General features: G+C 33.2%; 1 protein-coding gene across 1 annotated transcript in view; it reads right to left on the bottom strand.

Moving 5' to 3' along the window:
• Window positions 1–26,994, bottom strand: part of LOC145296761 (TLC domain-containing protein 4-B-like) — a 147,275-nt gene that overhangs the window by 24,790 nt on the left and 95,491 nt on the right. The window contains exons 2-3 of the mRNA XM_080142812.1: window positions 23,315–23,536; window positions 2,483–2,572 (exon numbers count right to left, since the gene is read on the bottom strand). Coding sequence (XP_079998938.1) covers window positions 2,483–2,572; window positions 23,315–23,478 — 254 coding nt within the window. The 5' untranslated portion in view covers window positions 23,479–23,536. The remainder of the gene's footprint in view (window positions 1–2,482; window positions 2,573–23,314; window positions 23,537–26,994) is intronic.

Genomic DNA, 26,994 nt, shown 5'->3' with positions numbered 1-26,994 from the left:
GGTCGGTAGAGCATCAGACTTTTAATCTGAGGGTCTGGGGTTCGAGTCCCCATGAGATAAAGCTACCACCAACATGGAGCATCCGACGTTCTGGTCGTAATTGCGATATGCTGGCCCCATTTCGAAAAAGTGATCGAAAATGGAGTCTCCATTTGTTTGGTCAAGTGGTCCAAATAAAGAGCAGAGTCAGTGGAAAATATCCAACAACGCGACCGCCTAGACAAGATGTATATCTGCAAAGCTGTATCTTTGTCTAACTTGGAAGCAAGTTAATGTCGAGGAGAGACTTTCGAGAAGCAGTAGAAGGGTTGATAGTGTAGTAGAAGAGTACTGGTGCCTGATCTTTCTTGGAAAAGGGGTGAGTCCGGAAAGTGAAAAAATAAAGATGTACTTCGGACATAATTATTTTTTTTAGTTAGTTAGTTATTAAAAATGTATGGCTTGCCATACATTTTGATAAAAAAGGGGTGGAGGAATGTTAACGAGCATCTCCCCCCTCTCTGGCTTTCTTACTCTTTCTATTTTCTCTCTGTGTGTCTCTATAGGAGAATAGAGAGGGAGAGAGAGAGAGAGAGAGAGAGAGAGAGAGAGAGAGGTGAGTAAACGTGGAGGTAGACACGTTTACCAGAACCAAAGGTCAGCTGACCAAATTACGTATGTGTGACGTGGTTGGCTAGATCTGTGAGATTTGATTTGAGCTTTGAAGAAGACGGACGTTTTTTCCGTGGTCCCCCCCTCTTAACTGGGGAGGGGGGAGACGAACGCTGACGTGTGTGAAGAAGAACTAACACAAGCCGATTTCACTTCCACTTCTGCAGAACCTCTGGGGAAAGTGAAATAAAAAACTATAAAACCATTTCATCATCTTGGAGTGACAAATCTTCGTCAAACAGGTATCAAGTCTCCCTCCAGGATGAGAAATTGCCAGATGGTTCCACAGCGAGAAACAGAGGTAGGTTCAGAAATTACATGTCACACACACGATTCCCTTTATGATAATCAAAAACACAACCATTTATGTTAGAGACAATCACACGGAATCTTTCTTATGTTATATAGAAAACGTAAAATGTGCCCCTAAATGAAGAACTCTATATAACATATTCAAATGTAACGAAAGCTCAATTTGGTACCCCTCAGGAACGAATATATAACACTATATATTAGGTACAATATGATAATAAATAGAGAATTGGCTCTATAATAATAACTACGAAATCTGCATGAAATAAAATATAATATTTAAGCGTATTTTACGATCGGGCAACGCCGGGCGACCTGCTAATAAATAAATAAATAAAATAACCAAATATTGTGACATTAAGATTGACTTAAAAACAACATCAACTGATACATATAGAATATTCATTACTTGTAAAAAATGTTAACTGGCAAAAAAAATTATTAGAATAGTAGAAAAATTTTTTTAAATTGTATAATCAAGCAAGCGAATTCTGTCATGTTTAATAAAGTTTATTTGAATATAGATATATATATATATATATAGTGTAGTGTATAATTACCTTTATTTTTTATGCAAACATTATTGGCTACATATGTGCATACATGTTACAGCTGTGTTTTATTTTCGAAATCCACCATCATCAAGCGACTATTGTCGACTGTTTTCAAATGCCTTTGAACTCGTTTGAACGGAACCCTTTATTTAATCCACTGGGACAGCATGTTTTCGTTCTGTCGAAATTAATGGTTAGAAGTCTTAAATAATTTGCAAATGTATTTTGAGTGTCGCCCGCACTGAAGTGTGAATTTCAACCCCCCATAAGAGTTTCACTTCTAACTTAATTTAACCTAGTACTTTATCCGTTACGCTACGTGTTCTTGTGTTGAATTACATTGTACTTGCAGTTACATTTGAGCAAAAGGACCCTACATAAATATTGTCAGTTAATAATTTGTCACATATTGGTCTACGTTGTTAGAAAATAAAATGTTAGTTTTGCTAGTTTTTTTTTTTCGATTTTAATATTTAGTCCTGATCAATATGTTTTCTCAAATAGTCATGCACACAGGAAATCGGAAGAGTTTTAACGCTAAAACTCATATATACTAACACTATCACCTATATACACCGGGAAATCGTTTTTTGTAGGACAGATAATTCTGTAGCACCGTTATTATTCCATATTCCATATATCTTGCAATTGTAAGTTAAATTACCTATGTTTTTATACTAAACCAGGTGTGCTCCCTGTCCGTATACCTTTTCTTTGATTTTGACAAACTTCCAGGACTGACCGTCACTCTTGACCTGAAATGGAAGGCTTACATCAAATCCGCTGCCAACACTGCTGAAAAAAATTGTTGTATCATTCTACCGCTCCAGAGTTCAATATGAACTACCATCCTGGTTAATCTAGTTATAGTGATAACAATTATGAAGATACAGATACGCGTCACTACGAAATACTGATAGTGTTTCTACACGGAATTTCAGATATGATTTAGCGTTCATACTTACCATATGGGATCTTCCCGGACTTCAGTATCATAAAATATTGTATATAGACACACATATCCCATAATAACTGAGTGCAGACTTGACATAACACTGAAACGAGAAAACGTGTACATGCATAAACATTTATATATATTATAAAAGAGTGGTATAGCTTGCTTATCACATTGTATTTTAAAAAGTATTTTATTAAAGGTTTGTACAACTCGTAGCAAATATATACAGAAGAAAAGAATAAGAAGAACAAAACTGATGGTGCCTTACATGTAGTATATATCTTTTTTTTTTTTTTTTTTGCATAGGCATCACCACTTATCAAGGCCAAGAGACCACTCGAGGATAAGGGTTAAAGAGTGTACAGTAGAAATTGGACAATATGGTAATCGTTAGTAATGGAAATTCAATAAATTTGTTAACTTATATGGAACGGCTCATCAAAAACTTGTTTACATTAGACTTGAAGACAACCATATTGTAGCCAGCTGGAAAGCAGGGACACGGAAGACAATTCCACAGGCGTGCAGTTCTAAGAAGGGAGCTTTATTACCTTTTTATATCTTTTTATAAAAGGTGTTTGGAAAATCGATAACATAAATTCGTGATCGTGGTCATCGCAAAGACAGGGTATGCCTATTGACTTTAATTTTGAGAAGACGATCGGTAGGATGAAAAAGGAAATAAGAGCAGAGACAAGTCTTGTTTGTTTCTCTTACAAGCCATTTTTTCTTTTTGACGGACTAGTTTCCAAACATTCTGTTTGATTGCAAAAAGAAATTTGCCGTATTCGCGAACGTTTTCGACCTCTCCATAAGTCGTCCTTAGGCGAGTGATGAAAAATAAAGAATACGTCATGAATTGAATCGAAAGATGATTAAAATCGTTTAAAATACTTAAAAGCATTTAAGCGTGCCATCCGCTTCGTATTGAGCCTGATTAATGGTTGTTTTTTTTTAATATGGATTAACGAGGCTTGAATAAGGTTTTTACACTCGAACAGAATGTTCGGAAGCTAGTCCGTTAAAAAGAAAAATTGATTGTAAGAGAAACAAGCAAGAGTTGTCTTTACTCTTCAATGGAACATGCATATATATATATATATATATATATATATATATATATATATATATATATATATATATATATATGATGAAAATAATGGAAATAGTATTCCGACAAAATAGAGAAAATAAAAAGAACAAACCGTATTATGTGTTCATCAACGTTTCGTCTTTATTTCGAGACTTGAAGTCTCGAAATAAAGACGAAACGTTGATGAACACATAATACGGTTTTTTCCTTTTTATTTTCTATGTGTGTGTGTGTGTGTGTGTGTGTGTGTGTGTAATGGAAATCTTCCCCGACAAGGCATGAAGCCATTTGGTGTAAGAAGCTAAAAAGTACAACTTGAAGCTCTCAAGGTAAAACACCGACTAATGATGAGAGTGCGATGGATTGATTCTGACCCAGAAAATATCATTTTTCCCCTTTGTCAGAAACATCGTTCATATAAAGTGAGGACTAGAATGCAAATTAAAGAAACGAGAAATATGAGACGGACAAAAGTGAAACCAAAGTCCACTTTCTACTTTTCTCAATAATTAAATTCATTATGATATATGATCATTATGATAATTATATTCTAAACATAATTTCATCTTCTCGTTGTTTGTGAACGATTACGTCAAAAGTTGTTATAAACTGTTTAAAAATAGTTATGAAAATTAGGCATAAAAATAGCTATGTTTTAGCCTTTGCTCTCTGTTATATATGCAAAATTTCAAAACACTGGTTTATATTATTTATTTAAATAATATGTGAGCCATTTTGATGGTAATTTTTTTGGTGTGATAAAGAAAAAGAATTTTTGCATTTATTCCGATTTATTATTATCACTAGCTAGTTTATATAAATTCAGTGAGTTATATGAAAGTTACTAAGAATGTGTGACTTACTATGCTTATAATTAATTAAAGTTTCATGTTTTTGTCAATAAACTTAACCGCTGTCATTAAAACTAACTATAGAAAGCTTTTCATTTAGGCAAAGGTAACAGGGTGTGTCTTGAAACCTACAAGTGCTCGTTTTTCTAATAATACGTAAGTGAACTTTTTCCTTTATTCATTTAGATAGTCAACCCCGACTCTTTCCTCCATCGCCTTACATCATTCAATTTCAATACTTATCTCCCATAACTTACGTTAATCCATTAATATCTTGCTTAATACCAATCAAAATCTCATTATTATCCAGGAATTCGAGGAAAAATAAGCGTAAGACTCACCTTCAAGTAATCACTTCGCGTAATAAAGAAGGGATCAGTCAAATCAAATCAAACTATATTTGGCGAAAACATAGCAAATTGCACCATTCTATATAAAACATAGCAAATTGCATCATTTTATATAAAACATAGCAAATTGCATCATTCTATATAAAACATAGCAAATTGCATCATTCTATATAAAACATAGCAAATTGCATCATTCTATATAAAACATAGCAAATTGCATCATTCTATATAAAACATAGCAAATTGCACCATTCTATATAAAACATAGCAAATTGCATCATTCTATATAAAACATAGCAAATTGCACCATTCTATATAAAACATAGCAAATTGCACCATTCTATATAAAACATAGCAAATTGCATCATTCTATATAAAACATAGCAAATTGCATCATTCTATATAAAACATAGCAAATTGCATCATTCTATATAAAACATAGCAAATTGCATCATTCTATATAAAACATAGCAAATTGCATCATTCTATATAAAACATAGCAAATTGCACCATTCTATATAAAACATAGCAAATTGCATCATTCTATATAAAACATAGCAAATTGCACCATTCTATATAAAACATAGCAAATTGCATCATTCTATATAAAACATAGCAAATTGCATCATTCTATATAAAACATAGCAAATTGCATCATTCTATATAAAACATAGCAAATTGCACCATTCTATATAAAACATAGCAAATTGCACCATTCTATATAAAACATAGCAAATTGCACCATTCTATATAAAACATAGCAAATTGCATCATTCTATATAAAACATAGCAAATTGCACCATTCTATATAAAACATAGCAAATTGCATCATTCTATATAAAACATAGCAAATTGCATCATTCTATATAAAACATAGCAAATTGCACCATTCTATATAAAACATAGCAAATTGCACCATTCTATATAAAACATAGCAAATTGCACCATTCTATATATAACATAGCAAATTGCACCATTCTATATAAAACATAGCAAATTGCATCATTCAATATAAAACATAGCAAATTGCACCATTCTATATAAAACATAGCAAATTGCATCATTCTATATAAAACATAGCAAATTGCACCATTCTATATAAAAAAGGCAGACTTTATTTAGATTCGATGTTTATTCAAAGAAGCGTTAAAGCCTCGGTGATCTTCTCTGACACGTTCTATGCAGCAGAAATACGGACAAAGAATGCTTTCTTTTTTATCGAGTCGAACATGAAGGTGGTACATCTTTTGTAGATGCTCGTGTGAACCATGACTGTTGCTGGTGTAAAATAAATCTAATCAAAAGGTAAATTTAAATCACCGTTGATGATGTTGTACGACAGAATCAAGTCTTCTCAAATACCCAACAACTAACATGTTTTAGCCTCAGCTATAAAGTAGACAAAGAATAGGAAAGAACTTCAACTCGCCTTTCTTTTGTACAACAACATTTATTTCCTCATTGTTACGTACCGTGACGTCATTCATGTGATCGTCTTCTCTAACATGATCTCGGACGTCATTTACATCTCTAACGTGATTGTTCTCTCCTTTTTATAGTCTTTCTTTTCTATACTCTGACGTTATTTCGTCATGGCTTGGTGTTTGCATATAGCTGTCGACGCTTTGTTACATTTCGAGCTGCTTTTTATTAGTAAGTGCTAAGAGTCTTGTCATCATTCTCGTGGCCAACAATGGAACAAGCTACACGTGTACAAGATCTTCTTTTAGCTTCCGTGCATACGTCGTGGCATAGAGAGTTTTTATTTTTATTTTTAATCTGAATATCTGATTCGTCTCATATGCACGACATATACATTTGACACACGTTTCCATTAGATCACTGAAGTTAAGAGACGTTAGAACCTGGTCAGTACTAAAATGAGTGACCATTTGGGAATACCAGGTGCTGTATGTGCTCTGGAGGCTGGAGTGATGGCTGCTGCCAGGCTATTCTTGCCCACAGCACACTGCATGAAATAATGCAGTGCTCCTATGACCCCGGAAGTTAAGAGACTTATCCATCATCCATCATCTATCCCAGAATGCCGAGCAGCAACAATAAAATGAGCAACTGACCTACAAGATCCCCTTTATAAAGAACCAAACTTAGAGTCTAAATAATAACATTAGTAATGTTTGCATAGTCTGGCATAAGGCTACATTTATATTGAGTCACTGCGTCATCCATTAATCGCGTGAAAAAACATAAATTATCGAAAACGCTGATCTTTTTTTATCTATTTTCTATGGAAGCAGCTCAAAGAACATTGTTGATATGACCTTGCTGATTCTCTCCATTTCGATCTCGAGCACGTGCTACAATAGAACAAAAGTGGCTTTTACTTTCGACACTTCTAAAAGCAAGCGTGTCTCTTTTTACTACCAACGCTCAGATCCTAGTTGTGCCTCAGTCAAAATGAACGGATTTCTCCTCTTGAGGAAGCCTCCTTATTTTGATAAGCTCTTGGAACTGACAGATCTAATCTGTTGCTTATGTTGCTGCAAAAATGGTTGGAATCATGAATGAAATTCTCGACCTATACAAGGATTATTTCCACCTAACCATAACCCTTTTGTTTTGTTTTCTTACGCACACACACACATACACATGTGTGTGTGTGGGGGGGGGAGAAAAAGACAAAAGGGAGGGTAAGGTGAAAATGACCCTTATATAGGTAAAGAATTACATTCACAATACACACACACACGCACACACACACACATATGAGCTTAGATATTAGTGATGGGACGATTGCAAAAACTTTTGCCCGTTTTGATAGAATTACCAATTTTGTTATAAATCCCTGATTCTGAGACAATTACCGATTCTAAGTTTTCTTAAATCCTTAAATATATATTGCTATATAGTTAGATACCATAAACGCCTATGCAATATGTGTATACATTTTCGCAAATTCAAAAGTTCACTTGTGTGTGTCGGGGGGAGGGTTCTGATAGTTTCAAATCAATAAATATCATTTTATCCTCAGTACAAGCTATGGAAAATTAAAGAATCGTTTATAACATCGGAAAATTGGCACAAGTTTATTAAATTGTGATAACGATTCCAGTGCCCCAAAATGTCCAGCCATTTCTCCCATTCCTGATTTCAATTAATCATCACAACACTATTACATATAAGGTATTTACACTCAACTCCTTCGTTTATTAAAACAAAATACATATAACTGTTTGTCTGTGGATTTCTGTAAATCAGTATAGCATGGCTCGCCTGTAAGAATTAGAGGCCAAATGTAGTCAATGACATAAAGCCAAAATATTAGTTCCAAAGACACAAGCCAAACTCTAAATCAAATCAGCACTGGGCCAACCAATGATTTTAACCAATGATTTCAACCAATAATTTCAACTAATAATTTTTACCAATGATTTTAACCAATGATTTCAACCAATAATTTCAACTAATAATTTCAACTAATGATTTTAACCAACGATTTCAACCAATAATTTCAACTAATAATTTCAACTAATGATTTTAACCAACGATTTCAACCAATAATTTCAACTAATAATTTCAACTAATGATTGATTTTAACCAACGATTTCAACCAATAATTTCAACTAATAATTTCAACTAATGATTTTAACCAACGATTTCAACCAATAATTTCAACTAATAATTTCAACTAATGATTTTAACCAACGATTTCAATCAATAATTTCAACTAATAATTTCAACTAATGATTTTAACCAACGATTTCAACCAATAATTTCAACTAATAATTTCAACTAATGATTTTAACCAACGATTTCAACCAATAATTTCAACTAATAATTTCAACCAAAGCTTCTCTCCCTTTTAACAATCGAATTTCGTTGTCCCAATGAACACCGAAACCTTTACATAACTCAGTAGCTTTATTCATATGCACGCTACCTAGATATGGGTTTAAAAAACAACTTGTGTTCGATTAATATACAGCGTTATGTCTCAAAGGAGTGATATGCCAGGAACAAGACAAACAAAGTCTCCCTTACTCAAATATTCTACCAGATTACTCTTTTCTAAGGGATTAAACACAAATACAATTTCACAAAACATTAAGTATATTCATTATTTTTGAATTTCATCGTTTAATTAGCATTATATATATAGTGAATAAATAACAAAAGGCTATATTCCAAAGTTCATAAGGTTGAACATTTTATAATTTATTACTTTAATTCAGTTGACATTTACAATCCTTGACAGTATCTGTTTCATAGCGCAAAATCAATCACTTAATTATTATATCAATTAGTGAATCTATTTTGCCCTTAACTCATTAGAAGAAATAGCAACAATCAATCCGTCAAAAGGTATTTACAGCTTCTCTTCCAATTTTCAGATTTTAATCATGTCAAAACGCACTTTTTTTTTCTTTTTGACGGATTGATTGTTGCTATTTCTTCTGATGAGTTAAGGGCAAAATAGATTTACTAATTGATATAATAATTAAGTGATTGATTTTGTGCTACGAAACAGATACTGTCAAGAATTGTAAATGTCAACTGAATTAAAGGAATAAATTATAAGATGTTCAACATCATGAACTTTGGAATATATTGTGCAGCTGCCATTTGTCAAAGGCAGCATGCGTTCCGCAGATTCAACCAGCATAAGTCCAGCTCAAATAAACAGAAGTTTATAGAAGCTAGAAATAACTGTAAGAGAGTGATAGAGACAGCTAAGACAGATTACTCTGAAACCGCCAGAAAATGCATCGAATCACAGAAATTAGGAACCCGAGATTTTTGGAAAATCTACAACAGCGTAGTAAATAATAGACAGTCAACAATTCCCCCACTATCCAACAATCATGAGGTTGCTTGCACGGCAACTGACAAGGCTAATCTGCTTGCCAGTCGGTTTGCCTCAAACTCCACACTGAACTCGGTACACCACTCCCTCCCTGATTTTCCTCTGTAAACAGACGCCACACTAGATGATTTGAAAATCACCCCTTCTCAAGTACATACTATTATAAAAAACCTAGACACCTCAAAAGCATGTGGACCAGATCTCATCCCGGCTGTGCTATTAAAAAAATGCTCTGCCGAGGTTGCTCCAGAATTAATCTTGCTTTCCCGACTGCTGGAAAACCGCCTCTGTGGTACCAGTCTTCAAGAATTCTGGTGAAAGAACTGACCCACTAAATTATCGCCCCATTAGCCTCCTCCCGCTTTTCGCCAAAATATTTGAGTCCTTAGTTAATCAAGCCCTAGTCCAGCACCTAACAGCTGCTAAACTCCTGACTGACCAACAATATGGATTCAGGCAAGCCCGTTCAACAGCAGATATCTTAACTGTAGTTTCTGAATGTATATACCGTTCACTGGACAAAACAGGGGAGGGTAGAGTGGTAGCCCTCGATATATCTAAGGCTTTTGACAGGGTATGGCACGATGGTCTTCTAAGGAAAATTAGATCATACGGAATCACTGGAAGAATTCATAATGTAATTAAATCCTTCTTAAGTAAGAGAAAAATCAAAGTTGTCCTCGACGGTCGTACATCTAAACAATATGACATAAATGTGGGAGAACCTCAGGGGTCTATCCTTGGACCTCTATTATTCCTGATATTCATAAAGGACCTCCCTGATAAAATTGTTTCGGAGATGGGTATATTTGCCAATGACACCACTCTCTATAACAGATATGAGGGGAAAACAAATGAGTACATATCCAAAGAAATGGTAGAAACACTAGAGGATGACCTCCAATCTGTAATGGAATGGGGACAAAAATGGTTGGTCACATTCAATGCTGCTAAGACTAAGCTTGTTTCCTTTAATAACTACAAGAAACCTTCTCTACCACCAATAGCAATGGCCAAAAACACATTGCCTGAAAGTACTTCTTTTAAACTCCTCGGCCTAACGTTTACAGGGAATATGAACTGGAATAGATACATTGAGAGCATTGCCAAGGCTGCTGCAAGGAAGGTTGGCTCCCTCTACCGTGCTAGAAAACTACTTACGCCTGACAGTATCCTATACCTCTATAAGGCCACCATTCGCCCATGTATGGAGTACTGTTGTCACATCTGGGCTGGTGCATCTGCTGCTTGTCTCTCGCTCCTGGACAGGGTTCAAAAGAGAGTCGCCAACCTGATAGGTCCTGAACTGTCATCTAGGCTTCAGCCTCTGTCCCATCGACGAGATGTTGCATCCCTCTGCCTGTTCTACAAATACTTTAATGGTGAATGCTCTGACGAACTGCAAACACTTGTACCTCCCCGACGTAACTACCCCCGACAAACCCGACAAGCTACTAAGTCTCATCCCTTTACAGTAGAGATTCCTAGGTGCAAGAAAGCCTTTTACTCCAATAGTTTCTTCCCCAGAACTGCGGGTCTTTGGAACTCTCTTCCGGGATTCTGCTTTCCCAACTGCACTGATATGCAGAAGTTCAAGTGTAATGTTAACAAACATCTTTCTACTCATCTCCCTTCATAATGACCCTGCTAATTAAGTCCCTGATAGTAGCCCTCTGCTTCAAAGTGGCATTGTTCCTTGTTTGGGGTGAAAATTGAATAAAAAAAATAAATAAAAAATAATAGTCTTTTGTCATTTATTCACTATATTGCTCTGTAATTACATTGAGCTTCTTAAATAAGGATTGGTATATATTATAAGGAAATAAAATATAGTTTTACAGAATATATATATATATATATATATATATATAGTCATCCACATACAGTACTGTCTCGCTGTTTCATAGCTCATCAGTGTGGCTAGACAGACAAAATATATATATATATATATATATATATATATATATATATATATATATATATATATATATAAGAATAATGAAATGAATTAAATCACAGATTAATGGATCTTGTGGTATGAAGTCTTATAAAATATTTTTGGGAAGTAATATTTTTAGATAACAATCCCAGCTAAATAAAATTGCTCAATATACTAGATAGAGCAAATTAAAAATTTACAGTTTTCTTATATTTAAATTTCATTCAGAAAAATATTTTTCAAAACAAAATTTATTAACTAAACAAAGACTACAATATTCAAAGTAATTTCCTTAATACATGGACTTTCGATGTAGGCTCATCTCCTCAGAGAAAAGGTTATTAGCAAAATATTTAATCTAGTTTTTTTTTTTTTTTTTTTTACACAGGTATCACCACATTATCAAGAGGCCATTCAAGGATAAGGGTTAAAGAGTGTACAGTAGAAATTGGAAAATATAGTAATCATTAGTAATGAAAATTCGGCAAATTTGTTAACTTATATGGAACGGCTTATCAAGAACTTATTTACGTTAGACTTGAAGACAACCATATTGTACATCAGCCGGAAAGCAGGAAAACGGAAGACAATTCCACAGGCGTGCAGTTCTAAGAAAGAAGCTTTGTTCATGGAATCTACGTTTAGGTTTAGGCACAGATAAAGAGTGGGGAGAATTATTGATAGTGTTTTCAGCTAGACGAGTGTTTCTTGTGAAAGTTTGGGGAGTTTGATATAATGTTGCTATTCAGCACGTACATAGAAAAAATATTAAAGGTTAAATCTTTTTAAGGGACATAGATAAAGAAAATAAGGGTTGAAACAAAAAAATGGATATGAGATTTTGGTATCCGAATAGAATAGGAATCCTTGAATGGAATGCGACGATGTTCCAGATAGTTGAATATTTCGCCATTGGAGGTAAATTCACATTCTGTTCGATGGCACATCCAGAGTAACAGGCAATAACTTTTTGTGAATGGAGAATTTTAGATTTATTCTGTCTCATTTGTTGGTGATGTAAAATCTGAAGAAAGACGTTCTTTTTATAAAGTAAAATCATCAAAATGAATATTCCAATCAGCTAAAATATCCATGATAGGAGGATGATTGGAATTTAAAACAGATTAAATCTGTTATTTAAATTAAAGATATTTTAATAGTGGATTTAAATTAAAGATATTTTAATAGTGGATTTAAATTAAAGATATTTTAATAGTGGATTTAAATTAAAGATATTTTAATAGTGGATTTAAATTAAAGATATTTTAATAGTGGATTTAAATTAAAGATATTTTAATAGTGGATTTAAATTAAAGATATTTTAATAGTGGATTTAAATTAAAGATATTTTAATAGTGGATTTAAATTAAAGATATTTTAATAGTGGATTTAAATTAAAGATATTTTAATAGTGGATTTAAATTAAAGATATTTTAATAGTGGATTTAAATTAAAGATATTTTAATAATGGATTAAAATTAAATATATTTTAATAGTGGATTTAAATTAAAGATATTTTAATAGTGGATTTAAATTAAAGATATTTTAATAGTGGATTTAAATTAAAGATATTTTAATAGTGGATTTAAATTAAAGATATTTTAATAGTGGGTTTAAATTTAAGATATTTTAATAGTGGATTTAAATTTAAGATATTTTAATAGTGGATTTAAATTAAAGATATTTTAATAGTGGATTTAAATTAAAGATATTTTAATAGTGGATTTAAATTAAAGATAAAAATGTAGAGACTTTTAAAATAAACGGTAAGTTTATAAAAAAACAACAACAACAAAAAAAAACAGGTTAATTTTTTTCCAGAGGTGAAGTAACCAATGCATTTTTAACAAGGTTCATACAAAAGTGCTCAATACCGAAGTAGGGCAAGATATACTTTTTTTATTTGTTTTACAAAAATCATTTATATGTCGCTACACATTCACGAGCATGTTTCAGTCAGCTTGTTACAAGTAACTACAGACCTCATCAGGGGATATAGCTTAGACAAAGGCAGAAGTCGTAATGAAATTTGGAAGAAAATTTCCAGTACATATAAATCAGGCGGTTAGTCACGTGATATTTAAAAGTAAAATAAGCTCACGGCATTCGAATGTGACAAAAAAAAAAGAAAAAGAAAAGAAGGGAATAAAATAAAGATATAAAAAATATAGAAAGCAGAAAAGAAATAGAAATAATTAAAAAATAATTTTAATAATAAAAAATAAATAAATTATAATCGTAACAATAAAATTATACAATTTAAAATTATACAATTTAAGATTATACAATTTAAAATTATACAATTTAAAGTTATACAATTTAAGATAAACAAAAAGAAAAAGCTAGAAACTAATATATCATGTGACTAACCTTCTGATTAATAGGTGCTGTGATTTTTTTTTTTTTCAATAAAAGTGAACGACCACCGATAGTAGAGTGGAAAATTGTATGGAAAGCACATGCGGAAACTTAGACGACTTGTGTAGATTATGTTTGAATGAGAAATTAGCTAACCTAAACTTTAAAGATCCCCGAAATTTATTAAACTGCAGGAGTTAAATAGGGTTGTTCCAGACACTAAATTAAAAAAAAAAAAACATATATAAATAATAAAAACAAAATGATAATCATAATTACAATAATAATAAATAAATAAATTAAATTAATTAACAAATACACTAGTATAAAATAAAATGTGAAAAACATCCGGATTAAAACTGGGTTAACTTGCCAAAGAAAAGAGAAACCCAGCCCTGACAAAATAAAACAAAGGGACAGGCGAATTAGAGTTTAAGTGAACCCGTATTCTGTTGCAATAGTATTATTATTATTATTATTATTAGTAGTAGTAGTAGTAGTAGTAGAAATAGTGCAACATCTTACAACTGAATTTAGTCTTTCCACAGTTCTACGCGCGTTGCAATTTAAAATGATAGACACAGTGTAGAGAATAATCTATATTTTTGCTTGTCAATCCCTTTACAACGTCGTTAGTTTTTGTGTGTAAGGTTTCATGAAGATGTCGTCTTTCTTTCCACATTTAACACATAGTTTTTCCAAATGGTCACCACCCACCTAGTATTTACCATGCACGGCATTACTTAACTTCCATGATCCGATGAGAACCGTTGTTGCAACGTGATTATAGCTGTTTTTTTTGTTTTTTTTTTTGTTTTTTTTTGTTTTTTTTACATTTACCGGCTTGAAAGAAAGATAATTCAAATTTAGCGAAGGCGTTGTTTGTTTTTGTTATTTACTTTGTGGCTGGAGTAAATGGAACAACTTTGTTGCTAAGGAAAATGAAAAAACGGGCCAACTCAACTTTATTTGGATCAGAGAATAACAAATAAACACCAGGATGAAATTTATTAGTAGGCAATATTTTCCAAAATACAAAATCGATATTATATATTCTATTTTGCCTTTTTTTTTTTTCCGTGAAGGAGATTATGTTTTAGATCGCGTATTGTGTGTGTGTGTGTTTGTGTGCGTTTGTGTGTGTGTGTTTGTGTGTGTGTGTGCGCGCGCGCGCGTGTGTGTATAAAGCCTAGCATCTACATTGTTTGACCAATCTTGTCTTGAAAATTGCTAAAAATATCGACCAATCGTTTAACTTAGAATTGGTTTCATTTGGAGATATCTAGCTTTAATGATCCAATTTCAACGGGAAAGGTTAAAGTTACACATTTGGTGAAAGCTACGGTCCTGTTCTTCTGTGCTACTTGGCCCATATTGTAGCCAATGAAGTCTCGCATCTTATATGGCAACGACCTTGGAATTTTCGGCTACGGTGGAAAATTTTACAGAATTTCAATTTTTACTTTTTGCAAATTATTGATTCATGTATTTGATGTTCTTTGAAAATAATAATCACCGCCCGCAATTTCAACTCAACTAGTTATATAACTTTTAAGTTATCAACGTTTTCGTGACATAACTTTGGGTATTCTTCATACAATATAGTAAATGAAGGCTCAGGCCTATCCTCATTGTCAAACGAAGCTATGCAGTCTTATGACTTACATGAATGTTATTATGTTACGATATACACACTACTAGTCTGTCATTTTTTATGAATATTTCACCTCAAACGAAGCACAGTGCCTCTTGGACGAAAGGGAATACTATTTGGGATAAAATGTACAGCGAGTTCAGCGGTGAGATGTCTGTTCACACTTCACTTGAACTTCTGCATTTCAGAACAGTCAGGGAAGCAGGGTCTTGCAATGGAATTCCAAAGTTTAGCAGCTCGTAGAGGGGGGGGAGACTATTAAAGTTTCCAGCATCTTTGGATATCTACAGTGTAGGAGTGGGATTTTGTTACTTGTCGGGTTAATTGGGGTATTTACGTCGAAGGGGTACAAGTGCCTTAATTCATTCGAGCACATTCCATTAAAATACTTGTGAAGCAGGCACAAGGACGCAACATTTCGGTGATGGGACAGAGGTTAGAGTTTGGTTGATAGTGTAGGACCTATTAGATTGAAGACTTTTTTTTTGGACAATGTCTAAGAGCGAGAGTGGCAGATGCAACAGCCCAGCTGTGGCAGCAGTACTTCATGCATGGGTGAATGGTGGCCTTGTAAAGATGTAGGATACTCTCAGGTGTGAGTAATTTTCTAGCATGGTAGAGGGAGCCCACAGATAGCGTATTATTAGTCATGGCAATTATTGATTGAAAAGATGTCTTGTTAAAGGAAAAAGTCTTAGACTTGGTAACATTAAATGTTACCATTTATTTACGTCCCCGTTTCACTACACACTGAAGGTTTTCCTCTAAGGTTTCATCCATTGTGTCCATTCGTTTTCCACTCGTGTCTGCTATACAGTGTGGTGTCATCAATAAATATACCTATCTTGGAGAAATTTTATCAAGTAGCTCATTTATAAATACCAGGAATAGTAACGATCCCAAAATCAACCTCTGTGGCACACCCGCATTTATATCGTTGTTGTTTTGACATAGACCGTCTAGGACAACCTGGACTTTTTCTCTTGTCTAAGAAGGATATAATTATATTAAGCGTTCATATGTATGTTGGGCTACTGTTGTAGCCGTCCCTGTCTTATAGATGCATGCTATATATGTTCAGAGATTACAGTTAGGATATCTGCAGTAGAATTAACCTAAACCTTCTGCAGGATATCTGCAGTAGAATTAACCTAAACCGATACTGTCAGTCGTACAGAAGTAGAATAGTAAAATAAAACGTTTCGCCTGCATAACTTTGGGAATACTTTATAAAAAAGTAAAAAATAAATCATGGTACTCATGCAGAGAGTGATCCGTGCTGAAATAATAACGTTATTATTCTAAAAGCCATTCTTAACATGGGGAGGGGAGGGTGCTTTGTACCTATTCTGTACTATAACCTTACAATTGAATAAAAAAAACATATAATAAAACTTTAATAAAACTTGGAAATACGATTTAAAAATCGCGCGGATCACTCTATGCATTAACATCAAAATCATAAAAGCTAGGCCCAAATGAGACTTTTGACCACCCTTACGTTGTCAGGCGGGTGCCAGTTTATGGTTGAATTATGTTCTTGTTAATTTTGTGTTTGGCTAAATCGGCTATTTATTTTTAAGTACAAATAAAAAAATCTCAATTCAGATAATTAATTCGACATCGTGATTGCAACTGATAAATATATGTTTAACACAACATGGGATTAATACAGTGGAAGTCTATTATATGTAACAAAAAGCTAAGCTTTATACAATGTTGTAATCGCTGTAATTATTTGGTATAGGTTTGAACCTTATTCAATCCTGTGTAAAGTACTGAAAACAATGAAGATGCGTGGCAAAATTATTTACTTTCTCCCCACCACAGGAAAATGTGACGCAAAGTTAGGAAAGTGAGGAAAGTCAAAGCAGCGTCCCTAAAGGAAGAGCAATCCTACCTATGAAAAATTGCCTGGGCAGCCCCGTTGGCATTCCTCGATAGGGGCGCCTCAGACAGTAGCAATAAACTTACTCCACCCGAAAGATGAGAGAAAGTGGCCTGGTCGGGTGGACCTATTAGAAATGTTCAGTAAACAGGGAAATAACCATTTCCAGGATGGCTCATACTCTGTTGACATTGATGTAGCCCACGCATGCGCAAGGCTGAATTTTCCGTCGCATTCAACATAAAAACAATATATGACAAAAGATGGCTCCTCTACCTGACACAAAGATTCTTTTGTCAACCCCACAGCAGACAAAGTCTGCTCTTTTATACATAACCGAAACGAGTCAGGATAATCTGAACATAGTCTGCTTCTGGTTTTCAAGCTGGGTTTTATGCTGGACTCTACAAAAATGCATCTATTTTCTTATCAGCTCCACATCTACTGCCTCTGGCACTCATTATCGTCACTAATGCAAAGGACCTTGTTAGGGTTACGAACAACTCTTTCAACCAATGAGCGATTGTATTAAAATAGTAGGTTCTCTTACTGATCAGAAGATCCTTTCTCAACCGAACAGCAGACATTTTCCACTCTTTATACGTAACTGGAAAGATTATACCATTAATTTAAACCAATAAAGCTACTATCAATCTAAATATTGATTTATTGTTTACTTGTATTTACGTCCAGTGTTACAAAAAACATCATCATCACAAACATCAATTAATGAGAAACGAATTACCTCCCTTTATAGTTGCTCTTTATCAGTTAAACATAATTAAAACCATTTCATTTCCAAAATTTTCAAAAAATGAAACATAGTTGTCTGTTCACAGTTTCAAACTGGCTATTTTATTTTATTTTATTTTATAATTAAATAAAAGTCATGTTAAGAGAAGACTGTAAGTTTTTTTTATAGTTTCTTTTTAAAATTAAAAAATATTTGCAAATGAATTAACATCTGTCCTTTATAATTTATATAAAAAAATCGTTTAGAAAAAAAAAACCCAAAACAAAACAAAATGTGTTTTGTGTTTAATTTTCATTGAAAAAAAATCTAAAATTTTTAAATCAATTCTTTTTATCCTTAAAAAATTAAAAAAAGAATTTGCTAAAAAATTATTTTAAATCATCGTTATTTGTTTGGTTTTATTTTTTTTTCATTCATTATCTTTTAATTCAATTTTCACCCCAAACAAGGCACAGTGCCACTTCGAAGCAGGGGGCTACTATCGAGGACATAAGTTGCAAGGGTAATTATGAAGGAAGATGAGTAGCAAGATGTCTGTTCACATTACACTTGAACTTCTGCATGTCAGTACAGTTGGAAAAGTAGAATCCCGGAAGGGAGTTCCAAAGTCTAGCAGTTCAGGAGAAGAAACTATTGGAGTAAAAGGCTTTCTTACCCCTAGAGATCTCTACAGTGAAGGGGTGGGATTTAGCTGTTTGTTAGGTTTGTTGGGAGTATTCATGTCGAGAGGGTACAAGTGCTTGTAAGTTCGTCGAAGCATTCACCATTAAAATACTTGTAGAACAGGCAGAGGGATGCAACATTTCGTCGATGGAACAGAGGCTGAAGCCTAGATGACAGGTCAGGACCTATCAGGTTGGCGACTCTCTTTTGAACCCTGTCAAGGAGTGAGAGATAAGTAGCAGATGCACCAGCCCAGATATGACAACAGTACTCCATACATGGACGAATGATAGCCTTATAGAGGTACAGGATACTTTCAGGCATAAGTAGTTTTCTAGCACGTTAGAGAGAGCCCACCTTCTTCGCAGCAGCCTTGGCAATTCTCTCAATGTATCTATTCTAGTTCATGTTCCCTGTAAACGTTAGGCCGAGGAGTTTAAAGGAAGTACTTTCGGGTAATGTGTTCTTAGCTATTGCTATTGGTGGTAGAGGAAGTTTCTTGTAATTATTGAAGGAAACACGCTTAGTCTTGGCAGCATTGAATGTGACCATCCATTTTTTGTCCTCATCCCACTACAAACTAGAGATCATCCTCTAGTGTTTCTGCTATTAGAGGGGAAAACAAATGAACACATATCTAAGAGATATGTGTTCATTTGTTTTTCCCTCGTGCCTGTTATGTCATCAGCAAATATACCCATCTCAGAAATAATTTTATCAGGGAGGTCATTTATGAATTTCAAGAATTATAAAGGACCAAGGATAGACCCTTGAGGTACGCCCACATTTATATCATACTAGACCACCCGTGACCCGTTGGGTCAGTACGTTATATTAGCTATGGAATTCATGTATGAGCGTGACACTTGTGGCATAAAGAAAATAGTTTTTTTTTTACATAACAGAAGCATTTCTATGAAAGCATATTAAAATGAAAAAAGAATATAGATAGATTTCTATGAGTCGTTCTGTTTATTATAATTGTTATTTTTTTTTAAATTACAGTTACTGAATTATAAGTGGTTGGTCATACTTATAGGTAAATATGCACTGAACAGGTATCATAATCCTTATTATAGTTAAATTCAAATTTTGATATATCATCTTTTAAATGAAATTGTTAGTTGAAAGTACAGAATAATAAAAAAAACACTCTCCACATGTTAATAATGGCTTTTTAAATAGAAAATGAAAATAAAATGTAACTTTTTTCATTTAATTTAAGCAAACATTCAGTACCCATTGTGTAAAATATTTAATTTGTATGTTAATAATAAGGTCAATAAAATTAAGACAATTCTTTTCTATTTACATTTTTTGTACAATTAAGTTTTTTAAAGAAAACTTTTGTTATCCTTTTGCTTAATTGAGACTTCTTATCAGGTTCTAACTCTCTTATATCCAGATTAATTATATTAATCAATTTATTTTATTGAATATGTATCGCTGAAAAGCACGGGTGCTTAAGCACTTATTGTACAGAAAATAAATATTGTATTCATATGCTAATAATAAGGTCACTAAAACTAAGACAATACTTTTCTATTTACAACATTTTTTGTACAATTTGAGTGTTTTAAAAAAACTTTTATGTTTTCCTTTCGCTTAACTATCCAGTTTTACATCGCTCCCTTTTTCTCTCTCTCACACATACACGTAACTATTTCTCGCGTACGTAACGAAAACAGAGGGAGTAGGAGTGTTGAAATCTATGAGAGTGAAAGTGAGAGGTGTTTTCTTTCACCGCCGCTGTTTCTATTAATAATGAGTGTTGTTTTTTAAAAGGGAGAAGTTTTTTTGAAACTGCGACAGACTTTACGAAGTTGAATGTTTTTAGCCGTTAAAAAAAAACAAAAAAACTACGGTTGATTTTATAAAATTATTTATTAATAATGACATGAATTAAAGATTTCTCGCGTACGTAACGAAAACAGAGGGAGTAGGAGTGTTGAAATCTATTAGAGGGAAAGTGAGAGGTGTTTTCTTTCACCGCCGCTGTTTCTATTAATAATGAGTGCTGTTTTTCTTGTTTGTTTACTTTTGTTTTTTTAAAAGGGAGAAGTTTTTTTGAAACTGCGACAGACTTTACGAAGTTGAATGTTTTTAGCCGTTAAAAAAAAAAAAAAAAACTATTTGATCAAATTAAATGAAATTGTTTGTATTAAAAGCGATATAAAAATTCCGGAATTGGAATAACAGATTGAAGACGTTGCTATTTACGCATGCGCAACCGGATGTTGAAAACCGGAAATCTGATTGCAAACATACAAGATCTATAGACTTTTAGTATTATATAGATTGTTTAGATGCACGACCATCGAGGACAACCTGGATTTTTCTCTTACTTAAGAAGGATTTAATTACATTATGTATTCGTCTAGTGAACCATATGATCTAATTTTCCTTAGAAGACCATCATGCCATACCCTGTCAAAAACCTTAAATATATCGAGGGCTACCGCTCTACCCTCCCCTGTTTTGTCCAGTGAGCGGTATATACATTCAGAGATTACAGTTAGGATATCCGCTGTGGAACGGGCTTGCCTAAATCCATATTGATTCTTAGTCAGGAGTTTAGCAGCTCTAAGGTGATGGACAAGAGCTTGATTAATTAAGGACGTAAACATTTTGGCGAAAAGTGGGAGGAGGCTAATGGGGCGATAATTTAATGGGTCACTTCTTTCGCCAGAATTCTTGAAAACTGGTACCACAGAAGCAGTTTTCCAGCAGTCATGAAAACAAAATTCGTTAAGGCATTTGTTGTAAAGTTTGGAGAGAACTGGAGCAACCCCAGCAAAGCATTTTTTTAATAGCATATGCTTTTGAGGTGTCTATGTTTTTTATGATACCATTTACCTGACAAGGGGTGATTTTTAAATCATCTAGTGTGGCGTCTGTCTGCAAAGAAAAGTTAGGGACGGAGTGGTGTGTCGCGTCCAATGTGGTGTTTGAGGCAAACCAACTGGCAAGCAGGTTAGCCTTCTCGGTTGTCGTACAAACAACCTCATGATTGTTTGATATGGGAGGAATCGTTGACTGCCCATTATTTACTGCACTGTTGCAGATTTTCCAAAAATCATGGGTTCCTAATTACTGTGCTTCGATGCGTTTTCGGGTGGTTTCGTTGTATTCTGTCTTAGCTGTTGCTATTTCTCTCTTACAATTCTTTCTAGCTTCTATATAATTCTGTCTGAACTGGACTTATGTCTGTTGAATCTGCATGCTGCCTCTCTCTCTCTCTCTCTCTCTCTCTCTCTCTATATATATATATATATATATATATATATATATATATATACACACACACATATATATATATGTATATATATGCACACACACACACATATATATATACATATATATACATATACATATATATATATATATACACATATATATATATACACATATATATACATATGTATATATATACAAACAAACACACACACACACACATATATATATACATATATATATATATACATATACATATATATATATACACATATATATATATATGTATATATATACAAACAAACACACACACACACACATATATATATATACATATATATATATATATATATATATATATATATATATATATATATATATATATATATATATATATCCAGTTTGTTGCTTAGGTTGGTAGAAACATTTTTGGATCATTCTACTGCTCAAAAATATACTTGACTACAGATGCAATTCTCTGCATGTAAAAGAGTCATAAACGTCTTTAAATAGAATACCGTTGCCACTTTTGGGGAGGTAGCGCACAGAGCACTCTTTTCTGTTTTGACATAATAAAAATTCGACTTTGAAATTAAGTGTGGTAAGGTAATTACTTTTCTTCCCTACGATTCCTTTCTCACATAAGAGACGTTGATAGTCTTTCTCTACTGTAGCCTTATTTCCACGGGAGGTGTTCGGTTGAGCTCTAGTATTTGCTTACTCCTTGTAAGACATTCAAAGCAAGAAACAGTCTTTCTGCTATAATGAAAAAAAGTTTTAAGCGGAATTTTAATGAACAAAGCTTTTTATGAAAGGGTTTTGCACCTGTGAAACACATTATCGTTGGACTGCCTCCCTACATATTAAAACCTGGTCGTTTTCAAGTCAAATATTAACAAATTCCTAAACTGAACAACCCTCAAGGCACTCATACTCAGTTCATCCCATTGATCAGTATTAATACTTCCATAGTGTTCCTTAAATTTTCGGCTGGTATTCATTTCCGACTCATTAACCATTATTCTCATATGCTTTCTGGTCTTGATAAGCGGTGGCTGCGATAGTAATTAAAAATAGTAAGATGTCGTGTGGCTTGAGTTATTTTTTTGTTTTCGCATTAAACAAATATATTTGGGCATGAAAGAGCTCTCATTATAGACGACCTTGTGCCGCACATAGTTCCCAGTCAATATCGACGATCGGGGATCGTCTAAAGATGCCGTTACTCACCGTGTGTTCCAGTTGATCTGCTGTTGATCGGTGAGTTGTTGGTACTTTGGACAAATAAAGGTCGACAATTTGGGGCTGCCATACTTATAGATGATCATGAACGCCACGAAACTTGCAAAGGTGATGAACAGGTAAGTCGTATCCAAAACTCCCGTCGTCGTCATGGTGACCGCATCACACACTCTCCCTCTTCCACGCACGCAGATGTCAGCAGGTTTTCAGCTAAAAAGTAAAAAAATATATAGATTAAAAAAAAATATATATATATATAAAAGAGTAATAAAAATTGAACATTCCAATGAATAGTAGACACTTACACGTTTCCACCCCTTGGAAACACTTCAAATGAACTAGAAAATGCTATTTTTATATCTCCAACACGTTTTGAAAATAATTTCTGAAGAGGACGCTTCACAGAACGTCTGAAACGCGTTAAAAACGATTTCAATGATTTAAAAACATTATTACAATGATCCAAACATAATTCTCAATGAAAAACCAAGACACGGAATAATAAAATAATGTTAAAAAATACACATTGTTGGTGACTACCCCCTTATTTAAATATATATATGTGTGTGTATGTGTGTGTGTGTGTGTGTGTGTGTGTGTGTGTGTGTGTGTGTGTGATGAGAATACTGGAAATAGTATTCCGACAAAATAGAGAAATAAAAAGGAACAAACCGAGTTATGTGTTCATCAACATTTCGTCTTTATTTCGAGACTTTCCCTGGATGAATGAGATTAAGAAAACACAAACACCAGTACAAATATTTGACAATTTTTCATGTGAAAAGTGTGACGCTGTTCGATTTCAGATACGGAAAAAGACGTTGGAAATTGTAAACACAGGTAAACCCTCTCACACCATAGAAACACCTTCTTTAACAATTAATACATATAATCTCAATCAATAAATTACATAACAAAAACACACTCATTTCATTTCAGTTACACACCTATATTTGAATTTTAACAGACTTTTTTTTTTCAAAAAGAATATTAACTGCGTTTATATCTTTTAAAAACATATTAAAGACTATATGACGTTATTAAAAATCTCCTTCGCTTTAACAGCGCAAGCTCCTCTCCATGTTTGAATTTCTAGAGTCTTTTTCCGTATCTGAAATAGAACAGCGTCACACTTTAAACATGAAAAATTTTCAAATATTTTTAGAAATCCATTTTTTTTTTCACAAAATACTACAAAAAATGATTTTAAGCTGGATTGTGGGTTTTATATATTTATTTCTCTGTGAGTCATTATCATTCTATCAAACTCAAATATATCGGCTGCTTCATCTGATTTTACCATCTGAAGATGACTCGAAGAAGAATCAAAAACGTTAATGATACATATGGAAAGTACTTTTTGTTTTTAGACACAAAAAATGATTAGATAAATTTAAAAAGTAAAAAGATATAATCAAGCCGAAAATTCTATTATGTTTATATATATATATATATATATATATATATATATATATATATATATATATATATATATATATACGCAATAACTTGACACTCGGCATTGCTCGGTCGTGCAATACGTTTTAACATTATATTTAAATTTATGCAGAGTGCATATGTATTATTATGGAATCAATTCTCTATTGATTATTGTATATTATGAGGAATAATTTGCCTGGTGGACTAATTCACAATAAATAAATAAATAAATAAAAATAAAATTAAAAAATAATAATGATAATGTCGTTCATCCAATTCCGTCTGCGTTTGTTTACAATATCACGTGAGCTGATATTTGGGCTTGACGATGAATGCTCTGGAAAAAATCGCTTCTGATTAATATTTAGTTTTAAATATGCAAACGAAGAAATGATTTACAGTGATTTTAAATGGTTCGTCTTCTTTTATCGTAAACTGAACTCATTAATAAGAAAAAAAATAAATAAAATAGCGAGGTACACCTGGACTTAAAAAGGGGATCATTTGATTTGTAGTCGAATGTTCAACCACTCAGCTATAACTCTAGATGACAAGAATTCTGATTTTCAAGAAGAAATGATTTACCGAGATGTTATTATCTCCCTTGGTTGGTGTAAAGTAATTTTTTTTTATCTATAAGAGAGAAAGTCTATATTTAAGGTCGGATTTTTTCGATTTTCGATACTTATCGGATGAATTTCTGTACAAAACATATCTAAGAACACTGCCAGACATATAAATGAGATTTTTGTGAAATTTGCAAAAGATAGGCTCAACCGTTTCGGAACATATGAGGAAGGAACTCACACACAAAGTGAGTTTTATATAAGAGTGGATATATATATATATATATATATATATATATATATATATATATATATATATATATATATATATATATATATATATAATAACATGGTAACGCTTTTCACTTTCCACAGTATAGGATTCTAAGTAAACATTTCCTATGCACAACTTTTACGTAAACCACTTACAGTTACTACTAAAGCGTATTCCTAACCCACACTGCATACATATTGTCCTTGTTTTACAATTGATATTTTTCCTGTTATATGTACTCTCTCAAATACGTAATGCCACCGAGAGAGTAACCAAGGCTTTTACTCCGATGCAAATCTTCGCCTTTTCTGTAACCCAAATTCACTGCTTCTTTTTCTTTTTTTTGAGGGGGGGGGGATGTTAACTTTTTCATGTGTTTAGTATTTGCCTTTCACCACGTTGCTTTTTATACATAAAACATTACGATTATAGATTCACTTAATAAATACTCCTTTATTTTAAATTGTTCATTGGAATAACAGTTTAACTCGAACCTACCAGCTCACTATACATATTGCGATTACATACGATTTGTTCTAGGAATAGCACATTGTCAAAAAAAAAAAAACCCGAACATCCAAGTCTGCACCAACATGGCCGACTTCGTATAGGATTAGCATAAAAACAAACTGTTCCCCATATCATCATACTATATTGACTTTAATTCGATTTCAGAGCTTAGAACAGCTTACGAAATATCCCTTGCTCATAGGCCGACAATACATAGGTGAACATTCGATTCATACACTTCTTAACACAAACATACCTAGTACACGGTGAGCACTACGGTAGGCCAAACGCATCAAAATAGTTGTTATCAGACCTCTTCGCTTGCACACGACTACACAATAAATTCAGGCGCCTAAAGACAACCTTAACAAATTCTCCTCTATCGCACAGAACTGGGAACGTGCGAAGTGTTCCAGCATAGAATTCACACGTTGCATTACCTTTTCCACTGTATTTCGCTGTATTACGTTGCTCGACTAACATACACCCTCCGAATATCCTTCAGCCTATGTTACAGTAACATATATTGAGTGGGTTTCTAACAGTATTTTGTATAGTTTTTTAGTTGTAACTCATTTTCCCAAACATTACATACATTACGTAACGTGTTGCTTTCTTTACTTTATAGGATATTCGTGTTGAATTGACTTTTTTTAGGTATTTCTGTTGCTTACATTTTCAGAAACATAACAATTGAAAAAAAAAACACGGTAGAAATAACTGCAGTAAGCATCTTTGGTACCAACCGGTATCATCAACTGTTCTTCTTCTTCTGTCAGCCTGAATGAGGTCATTGACTGATTCAATCACTTCAAGAGACCTCACTTTTTTTTGCTTTCATGCCAATTTTCATCCTTAACGTTTTTTTTAAACAATTT

Source organism: Euprymna scolopes, chromosome 17, assembly GCF_053919585.1.
Source record: "Euprymna scolopes isolate OS-2025 chromosome 17, ASM5391958v1, whole genome shotgun sequence".
NCBI classification, from domain to species: Eukaryota; Metazoa; Mollusca; class Cephalopoda; order Sepiida; family Sepiolidae; genus Euprymna; species Euprymna scolopes.
This window is presented reverse-complemented; position numbering and strand designations above follow the sequence as displayed.